Source organism: Ochotona princeps, chromosome 2 (genome assembly GCF_030435755.1).
Source record: "Ochotona princeps isolate mOchPri1 chromosome 2, mOchPri1.hap1, whole genome shotgun sequence".
Classification (NCBI taxonomy): Eukaryota; Metazoa; Chordata; class Mammalia; order Lagomorpha; family Ochotonidae; genus Ochotona; species Ochotona princeps.
In genome coordinates, this window is record NC_080833.1 from 140848848 (window position 1) to 140861841 (window position 12994).

Genomic DNA, 12994 nt, shown 5'->3' on the forward strand with positions numbered 1-12994 from the left:
AGCACAGTGAATTTAAAATTATCAAGTACGGATTGTATTGAATTGTATAAGACATCCTGTGACAGAACTTGGAAATTAGCCACTCATTCATAAAGTCAAATACTTTGGCATTGATGAGGCAAGTGTATGCGTGTGTATGTGAGAGTGTGTACTTGCATGCATACCCACATGGCATTTACTAATGTTGATCTAGTTGGCAAGAATACAAGATATTATTGGAGGAAAGGAAATTTACTTTGTAATTCCCCGATGTTGAAAATAGAGGAGAAATCATTTTGCCCTTTAAGTTGCGTCTACTTGTTGAGCCATTCCTCTTTAATCTGTGGCTGTGCTCACCTGTAAATCATAGCAGCTGTGCGCAGCAAAAGCAAATGCAAACTAAGTAGAAAAACAAGAACTTGGTATTGTGCTGTAGTGGATAAAGTCACTGCTTGCATCATTGGCATCCCATACGGGTGCAGGTTCAAGTCGCAGCTCTTCCATTTCCAGTCCAGCTACTTACTAGTGGCCGTGAAAAAAAGCAATGGATTAGCACAATTTACCCAAGCATCTGCACCCAGATGGGAGACTAGGATAAAGTTCCTTTTCCCTGGTTTCAGCCGGCTCCAGTCCTCATCAGTTTTGTCAGTTAGGAAGTGAACCAGTAAAGGAATTTTTTTTTTCCTCTCTGTCTCTTTCTCTCTGCAACTCTGACATTCAGATAAGTAACTGTTTTAGAAAATATATTTCTGAACAGAGTAACAGGTAACCTATTGCAAGTTATGATGTTCAGTATCATTTACTATGTCCCTTCACCATTCAGAAAGGCAACTCTAAGAAACAAGATGCAATTGTCACTCAGATCAGTCCTACCGATGGCCATATATTGAGCTGAAATTTCCATCAGCTACCAGGAAAAAACCTCATTGATGGTCCATGTTTTCTAGGTTGCCTTTGACTAAGATGGGTGCCATTAAAATGAGTGCATCTTCCTTAGTCAAAATGATGCCTGTCCTAGAAGATCTGAAACACCATCCGTCAACTTTTCCAATACATTAACTGAAACATATCTCAGTTAACCTAAGGGAAATTTTTGAATTTTTAAAAGTTGGGATAAATATGGAAACTTATTTCTACCAATGGTAGCCCTATGAAATGCTGGTCAACTCCTAAATTCCACTAGCATTGGGAATAAACCAATTTTCACATCCAGGAAATATTTGCCCTACTGTGATTATTTTCTTAAAATGTATTTATTTTTATTGCAAAGTCAGATAGAGAAGAAGAGTGACAGATAATAAGATTCTCTATCTGATGATTCACTTCCCAAGTAACCACAATGGCCAGAGCTGAGTCGATCCAAAGCCAGGGGCCAGGAGTCGGGAGCTTTTCTTGGGTCTCCCACATGGGTGCAGGTTTGCAAGGCGTTGGGCCATCCTTTCCCAGGCCACAGGCAGGAAGCCAGATGGGAAGTGAGGCAGCTGGGACAGGAACTGGCATTCATATGGGATCCTGGTGCATGCAAGATGAGGACTTTAGCCACCAGGCAACTGCGCCAGACCCCCTGATTTGATTATAAAACACCCTTTGCACTATTGAGTTTTCTACATTAAATGACAAATTACAGCTTTATATATTAGGAATGTATGAAATATATATGAAACAGAGGAACGTGAGCAATGTGTAGTGTTGTGGTTGCAGTTTTATCAGAGCCTTTTACAGGTAAAGCCTTCCTGTGAAGTTCTCTGAATATTTCCCCTTAGACATCAGTTACTCAGATGATGAGGAACTGTCCCTGGTAGCTTTGCACTACTGTTAATGCTAATGCTGTATAATACTAGATAGTGCCTACTATTGGAATGACATATTCTAATATGCAGATTATCACAAAGTCCTTTTTCTGTGTGGGAATGTGGAGATACAAATGAAACAGACTCTAAGTACAGAGTTCATAGCTGGTGAAGGGGGACTTTTTCTCTTACTTAGAGTAAGCCTGGATATCACACATGGGTTATCCCTTGACTATGCATTAGGTGGTATAATTTCCTCTCCTATAATAGCTGTAGTATATTAATGATAAGTATGTGATGAGCCTTCCACTCTCTTGAGTTTGAGAATCATAATTCAGTCATGCTTTGGCTTTTAGACAGTTCTGATTCCCTAACAGAATAAAACGTATCCGATAATCTTGGCAAAGCCATACAGTTCACAGCTATACAGGGCAATTTCTCAGATCAGAACCAGAGTTATAACATGGCAGTGAACTTGAAATAATGATGCCACGTGATAAATCTACAACACAGTACACCTGAAGGAGGAGCCTAGGCAGGTAGGAGATCTGTGGTGGCCAATCGGGGCACACAAAGCATCAAGCTGGAGCCAGTCCTATTTGGATTCATGCTATTCTGTAAGTAGACGGACTCAGGCAGTCACACGGCACATGCGGATATCTGCTCTGACATGTCATGTTGGCTTCACGTGCCAGTGCTTCCCTGAAAGATATAGGCCATTGACATCATCTGCTGTCTAATCAGGCACTTTGAGGTTTGTCAGATGTAGATGACCAGATTGGAAGGAGAGGAGAAATCCTCTCGAGAGTAAAAGAACCCGTAATCATTTGCGTCTCTGATTTTCCACTCCAATGAACAAGGAGAATTGTTTTTTTGTAATGATTTTCTATGTTCAGACTTTGCCTTCCCATCGCTGACATTTCGGATTATTTTGTTTGTTTGTAACTCAGAAGGACAAAAATTGTGCAGAGGAAAGCTTTTGCGCAGATCTCAGCCCAAATAATCCTTGAGCGTGACTCACAGCATTTTCCCCTGAATGTAGAATATTTGGTGAATATGTGGTTTAAACAGCATAGCTGTTTCGCCCTTCAGAGATGAATACTGCTGGTAGAGACAGCATCTCTTATTTATACATCCTACTGTGTTTCCTACTTGCAAAGGGTTCATTGCCGGGTCTCTGTAATCAGCACACTAGCCCTTTCCAAAACAAAGAATTTTCATATTGAAAAGGATGCCATTGTTGAGATGTCACCTGGAACCCCTGCTTCCCATTTCAGAGAGCTCTGCTTTTGATCCAGCTCCTGTCTCTCCCCACGGTGGGAGGCAGTAGGTGATGGCATGCCTCACGCTTAGGTCTCCTTCAGGGCTGACTGTTGTATTTAAGAAGTGAGAAGAGAAGAAAATGAAAGACAGGGGTATAAAATAATCTTTCTTAAAAAAATGCCCAATAGAACCACTACCAGATCCTTCTGCCCACAGGTCCAGAAATGAGGGGTGATATGCAGTCATCTTTTTTTTTATTAGGATTAGCTACTTTTTTTAAAAAGGTTTATTTTATTTTTATTACAAAGTCAGATATACTGAGAGGAGGAGAGACAGAGAGGAAGTGGAGCTGCTGGGATTAGAACCAGCGGCCATATGGGATCAAGGCAAGGACCTTAGCCACTAGGCCACGCTGCTGAGCCCAGCTACTTTTTTTTTAAGATTTATTAATTTTTATTGCAAAGTCAGATACACAGAGAGGAGGAGAGACAGAGAGAAAGATCTTCCATCTGATGATTCACTCTCCAATGGCTGGTGCTGTGTCAATCCGAAGCCAGGAGCCAGGAACTTCTGACTTTGGGCCATCCTTGACTACTTTCCCAGGCCATAAGCAGGGAGCTGGGTGGGAAGTGGAACTGCTGGGATTAGAACCAGCACCCATATGGTATCCCGGTGCATTCAAGGCGAGGACTTCAGCTGCAAGGCCATCACACCTGGCCCGCAATTAGCTACTTTCTTAAAATTTTGTTAAAAAAAAAAAAAAAAAAGAAGAAGCCAAATACTAGTGTTAATGGCAGAACTTTGACCATCAACTGCATTTCTCTCTCACATAAAGTCAGGAGATACAGCCTATTTTGCTTGTATGTTCATTACGTTTCCAGAATCTGCTGACGACCCAAAATGACTACAGTAGTCCTCCTAGTATGAAAACATTCCTGTTAACAGACAGGAAAAGAAGAGATGGAAACACAAGGCCCCGTCCCTTTCAGGATACTGTCAGAAATTTCATCACATTCTTCTGCCATGGCTGGTTTGTAGTAAAGCCATAAAGAGAAGCCAAATTTCCAATTTCCTAGAACAGGTGTTTCCTGATAATTTGTCTCCTCTCTCTCTCTGGTACTTCCAAGATTTTCTTGATGGACTCTTTCCGTCAAGCTTTTGTCTTTCAACTAGTCCATTAGTTAAAGGTTGTATTCAGTTCATGAACTGTTGAAGCAATAATACGCAAAGAAAAAAAAGCAATATTAAAACAGAACTAGGTACAGGCAATTAGAGATGAAGCTACGAAATGAATCTTTCCCTTTTCGAGTGTGCAGGTTGATGTGGGCGACAGACTGAGCCAGACCCTGTACTGGCTAGCACACACAGGAATCAGATCTGGGGTCACTTCTGCTTGACTCAGAACTCTAACCCTGGGAGAATCACAGGTTCTGTGGTGTGAGTGTGGATGTATGCATCAGAACTGAACCTCCTCAGTTGCCGCAGATGGTGCAGTGGACTGGTGGTTGCAGTTGCTGAGTCGGTTCTGTCCCCAGCCCCATCTCTTACACAAACCAATGGATGCTGCGGCCCAGCCCAACCCTGCCCACCACATACTCAGCCCTCACATACACCAGCTGGAACTGCAACCCATTAAAAGCAACCCCCAATAACTCCCACCAGGCTCATCCCCAGTCATGATTCTTGCACATGAAGGTGTGTGCACCACACTGGTCTGATCTGTCCCACATTCCATTCTGCTTTTGCATACACCAATGGATGCTGCGGCCTAGTTCAGCCCCACCAACCCCACTATCAAGCCTACACTTATGCTGGTGGGTGCTATTGCCTGTCCAGCCAAGTCCACTCCCAGCCCAGGTTCTCATGCTCACTGGTGAGAACTGTAGCCCACCAGAGAAGTGTCCATAATTTGCTTACGAGGCCCACTGCCAGCCCTGGATCTTGTACTTTCCAGGTAGTTATGTAGTCTAGCTTGGTGTGACTTGCATCATTCCCAGTACTTGCCAGCTGATAATGGGGCAAAGCCTGCACTTACTCTGGCTCTTGCATGTACCAGTGGGTACAGTCAATTAGCTCAGCCCAGCTCTCCCCCTGAACCAGCCTGTATGCAGTCCAGTGGGTGTCATAGCCTTGCCTAGCATAGTCTGTCCCTGCTCCCAGCTCTCATGCTCACCAACAGGAGTAGTGGCCCAGCAGAGGAGTCCTTGCTGTCCCCCCACTGATCTCACCCCCTCCATTGGGTCTTGCATGTGCTGGTGGTTGCCACAGGACAGTCTGACATGGCCCACCTTTTAATATGAACTGGCAGGTGTTGTGGCCCAACCCGGTCTGTCCTGCACCCCATCCTAGTTCCCACATATACCAGTTGGTGTTATAAAACTGGTCCAGGCTGGGTTGCCCCAAGACCTGACACACATGTGTGCCAGCAGGGATTGTAACCTGGCCTGGTCTAGGCTGCTCCATCTCAATTCTTACACTCACCTGCAGGGACTGCATCCTGATAGAGGAGTTCCCCAAGCTCCTCTGTTAGGTCACCTCCCCATTGCGATCTCATACATGCTCTGGTGGGTCCTTGGACTAGCTTGGTGTGGCCCACCTCCTGTCCTGGGAAAAACAGTGGCCTTGCCTGACCAGCCCACACCCATTCTAGCTCTTTACTGTTGGGTGCTAGAGCCCAGCCCTGCCTGGCCCACTCTCAAACTCAGCTCTTGTGTGTTTCAGTGTGTGCATATACTTATCCCAGCTGTCCCACACCCACTCTGGCTCTTGAGAGCTCCAACTGGTGCTGGAATCTAACCCAGTCTGGCAAACCCCAGACCCAGTCTACAACCCAGTCCACATACTGAGGGATACTGCAGCCATGCCAGGTCCAGTTCGTTGCCCCCATTCTGGCTCTTGCACTTGTCAGTGAGAACTGAAGGCCAGCCAGGGTGTCCCCTTAGCACCCCTAACCAGGCCTGATCCCAGACACAGATCTTGCGCAAGCCAGTGATTGCTCTAACCCAACCCAACATAGCCGATTTGGTGTCTTGGCCTTTGCTGTCAGATGATGCACCCTGGCCTGGTGTGGCCTGCCTCCAGTTCCAACTCTCCCTTATGGGTGTTGCAGTCTAGCCCTGTCAAGTGTGTCCCCATTCCTGGCTTTCATGCAAGCAAGTAGGTGTTACAGCCTAGCCCAGCATACTCTGTCCTGGCTGCTGCACAAGCCAGTGTGCAAAGGTTTGACCTGACCCTGTTCAATCAGCACCCCTACTGTCCCGAACCAACCCACACACTTTCTGACAAGTGGAGCAGCCTTGTCCAGCCTGACCAACACCCAAGCCTGAATCACATGCTTACCAGTGGGAGATTCAGCCACCAGGAAGTTCCTCAAGTTCCCCCACCAGGTCACTCCCAGATCCGGATTTCATATGTGCCAGTGGGTGCTGGGCCCTTACCCTGCAGAGTCTGCCCTCTGTTTCTCAACCTTTGTGTGTGCTGGTGGATATTGTGATTGGACTCACTCCACAGCTTCTTCTTGGGTACACCTTTGGGTGCTGTAGCCTGGACCAGCCAGCCTGTTCCCAGCCCCAGTACCCATGCATGTCTTGGGGTTCCATGATCATGCCAAGCTCTGCCCATCATTACTCCCAGCTCTTGAGCAAAGCAGTGGATATTGCAGTTCCATAGAGGTGAGCCCACATATCCCTTACACAGTGTGCCCCCAGACTTGGTTCTTTCACATCCTGGTTAGTGTCATGGCCCAGCGTAACATTACCTGTCCCTTGTTTTAACCATCACTGGCTGGTATGTGATCTAGCCCTGCCAGATAGGCCCACAGCTCTAGCTTTAGTGTTCAGTGGTGGGTGGGGGTAGTCAATGCGAACTAGCCCAGCTTTGGTCTTCCATGTGAGTGGGTGCATTGGTCTGACCCAGAAAGGTCCTCCAGTTTCCCTCCTCCAAAAAGCTTAGTCTCAGGCACCTCACTTACCTGCAAGTACAGTGGCCTTGTTGGTGGATACAGTGGCCTTGTTGGTGGATACAGTGGCCTTGTTGGTGGAAGTCCCCCAGAAGTCATTCCTCATCTGCAGCATAACTCCAGCAGTCCTCCTACACACACATCCCCATGCTCCCTTCCCTGAACGATCCACAGTCCCTGCACCAGGGAGTGCATGGGTTCCCCAGCCTGGTCTTCCCAAGCCCAGTCTTCATGTGGGGTTGTATGCTGGCTTGGAGCTCTGCTCGCCCACCAGGGACCCAAGCTTCAGGTACATGTACTGGTCCGTGACCCTACTGCTCCACCTACCCAGGATCCCAGCACATTCACAGTTCCTCAAGCCTGGTCCACCAGCACACCAGGTCAGTATTCTGAGGGCTCTCCCCTCCTCTGCCACCATGCCTGGGATCAAGCATATGTGGAAATCCCCGGATTTGCTCTACTGCCTGAGTGTGAGCCCCTGCACCCCCCAGGCCACCGTAAGCCCACCTGTGCGGGCAGAAGCCAAGCACTCTCCAGAAATGTTTTCATCATCACATTTTTTTCATAAATTTTTTGAGGATTCTTTGTGCTGACTTTCTACTCAGTGAAACATTTACTGAGGGAGTGAAGCTTTTCAGGGGTCATCTGGTCTACCACCTGTGGTAACTCCTATTTGCATCACTTGCTTTGCTTAAACACTAGGCTGCTTACTCAGCATCTTCTAACTTTTCACTTATGTTCTTTTTTTTTTTTTTTTCTGAATTTTATCCTCATATGAGATCCTCTCACCACCTATCGCTTGGGAATCGGCTTCCTGATTAATCCAAGGAGAAGCCTCTTGAACTTTTCCAAGTGACCCTTTCTGATCTGTCAACTCACTCCCAGCTGAGTGTTCTGGGGATAACTGCCCGACTCTTTTGTGTGTTCCTAAAAATCAGAGACTGTGGCGCGTCATTTTCTGTTTCTTTTAATGGGAAAGCATACTGATAGGAAAGTACATAGGATAACACAACCCACACCCATATTACTAACAGCAATATCATTTTCAGCTTTTGCCATTTTTGTCACTTCCGCCAATATTTTTTCTCTGCTGAAAATATTTAAATGCAAATTATATTGCTTTCTCTCATTCTCAAACATTAAATAATGCATCTCTAAAGTATGCCTTTCTATCTGCAAGAGTATGATCTCAGAGGACAACAATGACAGGTACCTTCTAATATGATTGAATTCTAAAGCTATATTCAAATTTCCTCGTTCATTCTAAAAACACCTTCGAAAGATATTTATCTTCATATCACATGAAGTTAAGGCTCATAATTATATTTGATCATATCCCTTTAATTTCTGCTGATATAGATAGTACTTTCTTTGTAAGGTTATTTCAGTTGATTGGGCCAATTATATGATAAAATTGTCCTTGTAATGAATTTGTGTGATTCCTTATAGAGCACAACATCTTTATCTTTAGTGTCTGTTTGTCCCACTGTTGAGGATTCTAAGGTTAATTACCAAGTAGAGATAACTGCCATTTTTTTTTCCATTCTCACTGATTGGCATGTTTCCTGTTGGGTAATATTTTGGCAGTAGATAAATATCTAATCAACTTTTCCAAATGAAATGAATGTGTGCTGATAATCTAGAAAACAATAGTTTCTCTAACTTAATCATCCTACATTTATGATTCGTGAATCTTTTTATAATTTTTAATTTTTAAAGAATCTTACATAGTTGATTAAGGTACAAAGGGTCAAGGGCTACAGGAAAGTGGGTAAGACCATTGTTTCCACACTATTATCGTCATTTTTCCCCGTTTCTGGGGTCAGCAGAGGAATAAAGGGAGAAGCCCCTCACCCAGCTTCCCACCCATCCCAGGTCCCCAATGTGAAGCACACTCCAAGGGTCCTGCTCAAGCAGTTTTGATAGTTCAACAGTTCTGAATTGCTGCCAGTCTTGCCATTCCAAGCACGATGAAATCTATTCAAAATTCACTGGCTGAAATAGTCTCTTCATGGTTGGGGTTCTGAGATTAGCAGTTCAGTTGGAGGGATCTGCAGAGAAACTTCATCTGAGGTGATCCCAGACCTGATTCTTATGTGTGCTTGCCAGTACAGGGTCTGGCACCATCTGTCTTCCCCAATCAGCTTGTGTACATGCTGGTAGTTGCAGCTGCTGGGTCAGTTCTGCTTCCAGCCCTTCTTCCACTTGAACCATGGTTGTTGCAGTCCAGCCTGATCCTGCCACGTCATACTCAGCCCTCACACAAACCAGTGGGAGCTGCAGCCTAGTTGGGGTGACTCCCTATAACCTCCACCAAGCCTGGCCCCTGCCCTGGTTCCCATGCTTGCCAATATGTGCAGCAGACTAGTCCAGTCTGTCCCACTTCCCATTCAGCTCTTGTACATGTCAATGAGCATTGAAACCTAGCTCCACAACCAGCTCCACTATCCAGCCCACACACATGCTGTTGTGTGCCTTTCTGTCTAACCACTCCTGCCCTGTCCTGGTTTTCATGCTCTCCAGTGGGAGTGGTAAACCAAGAGGGAGGTGCCCACTATTTCGCTACTAGGCCACTCCCACTCCCTGATTATGCACTTTCCAGGTGGCTTTGGAGTTTAATTTGACAGATTAATAAATAAATGTTTTTTTAAAGATTTATTTTTATTACAAAGTCAGATATACAGAGAGGAGGAGAGACAGAGAGGAAGATCTTCCATCCGATGACTCACTCCCCAAGTGAGCCGCAATGGCCGGTGCGCGCCGATCCAAAGCCGGGAACCAGGAACCTCTTCCAGGCCTCCCACACGGGTGCAGGGTCCCAATGCATTGGGCCGTCCTCAACTGCTTTCCCAGGCCACAAGCAGGGAGCTGGATGGGAAGTGGAGCTGCTGGGATTAAAACCAGCACCCATATGGGATCCTGGGGCTTTCAACGCGAGGACTTTAGCCGCTAGGCCACATTGCTGGGCCCTAAAAATTTAATTTTTTATTTCTTTGTGAGTACTATTATGCACAGAATTTTTTAAAAAATGAATTTATTTTTATTGCAATGTAAGACATACAGAAAGGAGAGACAGAGAGGAACATCTTCCGTCCGATGATTCACTCCCCAAGTGACCACAACAGCTGGTGCTGTGCTGATTTGAAGCCAGGAGGCAGGAACTTCTTACAGATCTCCCACACAGGTACAAGGTCCCAAGGCTCTGGGCCATCCTCGACTGTTTTCCCAGACCACAGGCAGGAAGCTGGATGAGAAGCAGAGCCACCAGTATTAGAACCTGCAATGATATGGGATCCTGGCTCATGCAAGGTGAAGACTTCAACCACTACGCTATCGTGCTGGGCCCATGGACAGAAATTTTAATCCATCTTCAATTGTTTTAATTAATAATAGCATTCTTTTGTGTTCCAATCGTTCTTCCTTTGGATACTTGAGACCATTGTGAATGGTTGGCCTCTGCTGGAGTCCAGCTCCAGCTGAGTTCGGGATTCACAAAGGGTGCGTGAATTAGGTATAAAGAGAAAAGAAACAGACCACTACAATTTCAGGATCATAATGGACAATGCGGGAAAGCTGTCTATTTATACAGAAGCAGTCACAAGCTCTGGCACAGACTTTTTATGTCATGGTCAAGTGGGTTTTTCCAAGGATAATTCTGCTCTCAAAAGAAATTCTCAGTGGACTGTGCATATCAACCAGTAACACAGTCCCACTGCAATTCTCATTTTACAACTTAATCTGGAATCAGTTAAGGGAGGAAATGCATCACAGAAGGAGGAGCTAAAGATCAAGGATGGTCAATGGGGGCAGCAGAGACAGAGACAGCATGAATTGTAAAAGGCCATTTTGCTAAGACTTTATCAGCAACATCAACTTCCAAGCTCACATTGACAGTAAAGACCAACTCCACAGTGGCAGACAATGCCTAAATAGATTACAGAAGTCTCAGCGGGGTTGTTCGGTGTCCTTGCAAAGGTAGGTGGGATTGCCTTCAGGTGGATGCAGAGACGTCTGCCAGGCCTTGCCATGCAGCAGAAAATTACTTGTGGCCTTGCCTGCAATGTACAGTTTTCTTCACACCTTCGTGTCCTCCACACACACTGCACGGACCCCAGCACTTCTCATACCAGTTACCTAGTGCCTCAAGAAGGCTGTATAAGTCCACCAGCCTTAGTGATATGTCAAGCAAGCCTTCCTTTTTCATCCATGTCACATCAGCTGGTGCATAATTAGAGTACTCTACTTATGTCTTGGTTGATTCATCCACGTGGATTGTCAAGCAGCTGTCTCTTCCCTACCCTAGAATGAACTCCTCTTGCACAAATGTGGCAACTCATCTTTCCTCCAGATAGCGTTGTTCTCCAAAGGCCAAAAGACTAGTCCAGGCATATGTGTCTGGTAGCATTGGTCCCCAGAGGACAACTCAAATGATAAAAGAGCTTTTGAGAAGCTTGCTTGTTTATACATAATGTATTGTATTATATATACATGTATGCACATTATGTATATATATATACATTCTATACATACATATATAAATATGTGAGAGAGAGAGAGACTGTTTCAATTTATCTATCCGATCCCGGAGCTCAGACAAATATCCTGAAAATTTATATGGCAAAGCATGAATGAAGAATTGGGGTCGCTTTTGCAATCCAGTTTGATCTTGACTTTGCCACATCGGTTATTTATCTTTGTTTGTCTTTGTCCTTTAGCCAGTAAGACCCTCTACATTCATTCTATATTTAATGTTTCTCAGACCTGGAAACAACTACTTGCTTTCAAGGATGCAAGGTTGTGCAACTTCAAAACTGGGGGTCATGATTCAAAAAGGAAATATTTTAGAATTCGTTTGTGGCCCACTAGTTACTGGAGAAATATAGTAAAAACACAATAAGTAAATATCTACAAACAAAATACCAGATTGATTCTATAAATACAAATTATTTTTAAAGCATTACAAGGACTAAAAGAATAAAGTAATAAAGTAGTTTTATTTTCACTATAAACTACATAGCTTTAAAAATTGTTGAGCTTTGATTTCAATTTGAAAGATTTATTATAAAAGAAAAACTTAAAGGATTCATTTATTTGAAAATCAGAGCTACAGAGAGATCGGACTGCAGAGGGAGAAGGAAAGAAGGGGGTAGATAAGCATTAAGAGAAAGCGGTCTTCCCTCGATTGGTTCGCTTCCCAGATGGCCGCAGTTGCCAGCTTGGACTAAGCTGAAGCCAGGAGCTGGGAGCTTTGTTCAAGTCTCCCATGTAGTTGGTAGAGGTCCAAACACTTGGGCCCTTTGCTGCGACTTTCCCAGGGAGTTGTGTTGAAAGTGAACCGATGTAACAGCTGGAACAAACGAAGGTGCTGACATGGCCGGCAGTGTCTCTTCACTGTGCCACAATGCCAGTCTCTTATTATGGAAAATTTTAAATGTATGCAGAAGTAAGAGTAGTAATTAACCCCCTAAGTATCCATAATCCAAATTCAACAAATAAATCCTAACGGCCAATTTGGCTCATCTTTTTTTTTTTTTTTTAAGATTTATTTTTATTACAAAGTCAAATATACAGAAAGGAGGAGAAACAGAGAGGAAGATCTTCCGTCTGATGATTCACTCCCCAAGTGAGCCGCAACGGCCACTGCTGTGCTGATCCCAAGCCGGGAACCAGGAACCTCTTCCAGGTCTCCCATGCTTTCCCAAGCCACAAGCAGAGAGCTGGGTGGGAAGTGGAGCTGCCGGGATTAGAACCAGTGTTCATATGGGATCCTGGGCGTTCAAGGTGAGGACTTTAGCCACTAGGCCATGCCGCTTGGCCCAATTTGGTTCATCTTTATCTGCTCTTTTACTTCTCCACCAATGTTATTCAGCAGCAAAACCCAAATACTGAGACATTTTATCCTGATATGTCTTGCTGTGGACATCCCTGAAAGATGAGAACAGGTGTTATTAGGAAAGCATAACACTATAGCGCATTGAAAAGCATTTTTAAATGATTTCTTAGG

The 12994-nt window shown here is 44.7% G+C and overlaps 1 protein-coding gene across 2 annotated transcripts in view; it reads left to right on the top strand.

The window, feature by feature from the left end:
• The window catches only part of DPP6 (dipeptidyl peptidase like 6), a 797513-nt gene that overhangs the window by 434933 nt on the left and 349586 nt on the right, over positions 1-12994 (top strand). The window contains exon 1 of one of the 2 annotated variants that reach the window (XM_058660637.1): positions 12869-12932. The exons of the other annotated variant lie outside the window; for it this stretch is intronic. Within the exon in view, the coding sequence (XP_058516620.1) occupies positions 12923-12932 (10 nt within the window). The 5' untranslated portion in view covers positions 12869-12922. Of the gene's footprint in view, positions 1-12868; positions 12933-12994 lie in introns of those variants that run through there. 2 annotated transcript variants of the gene reach the window in all.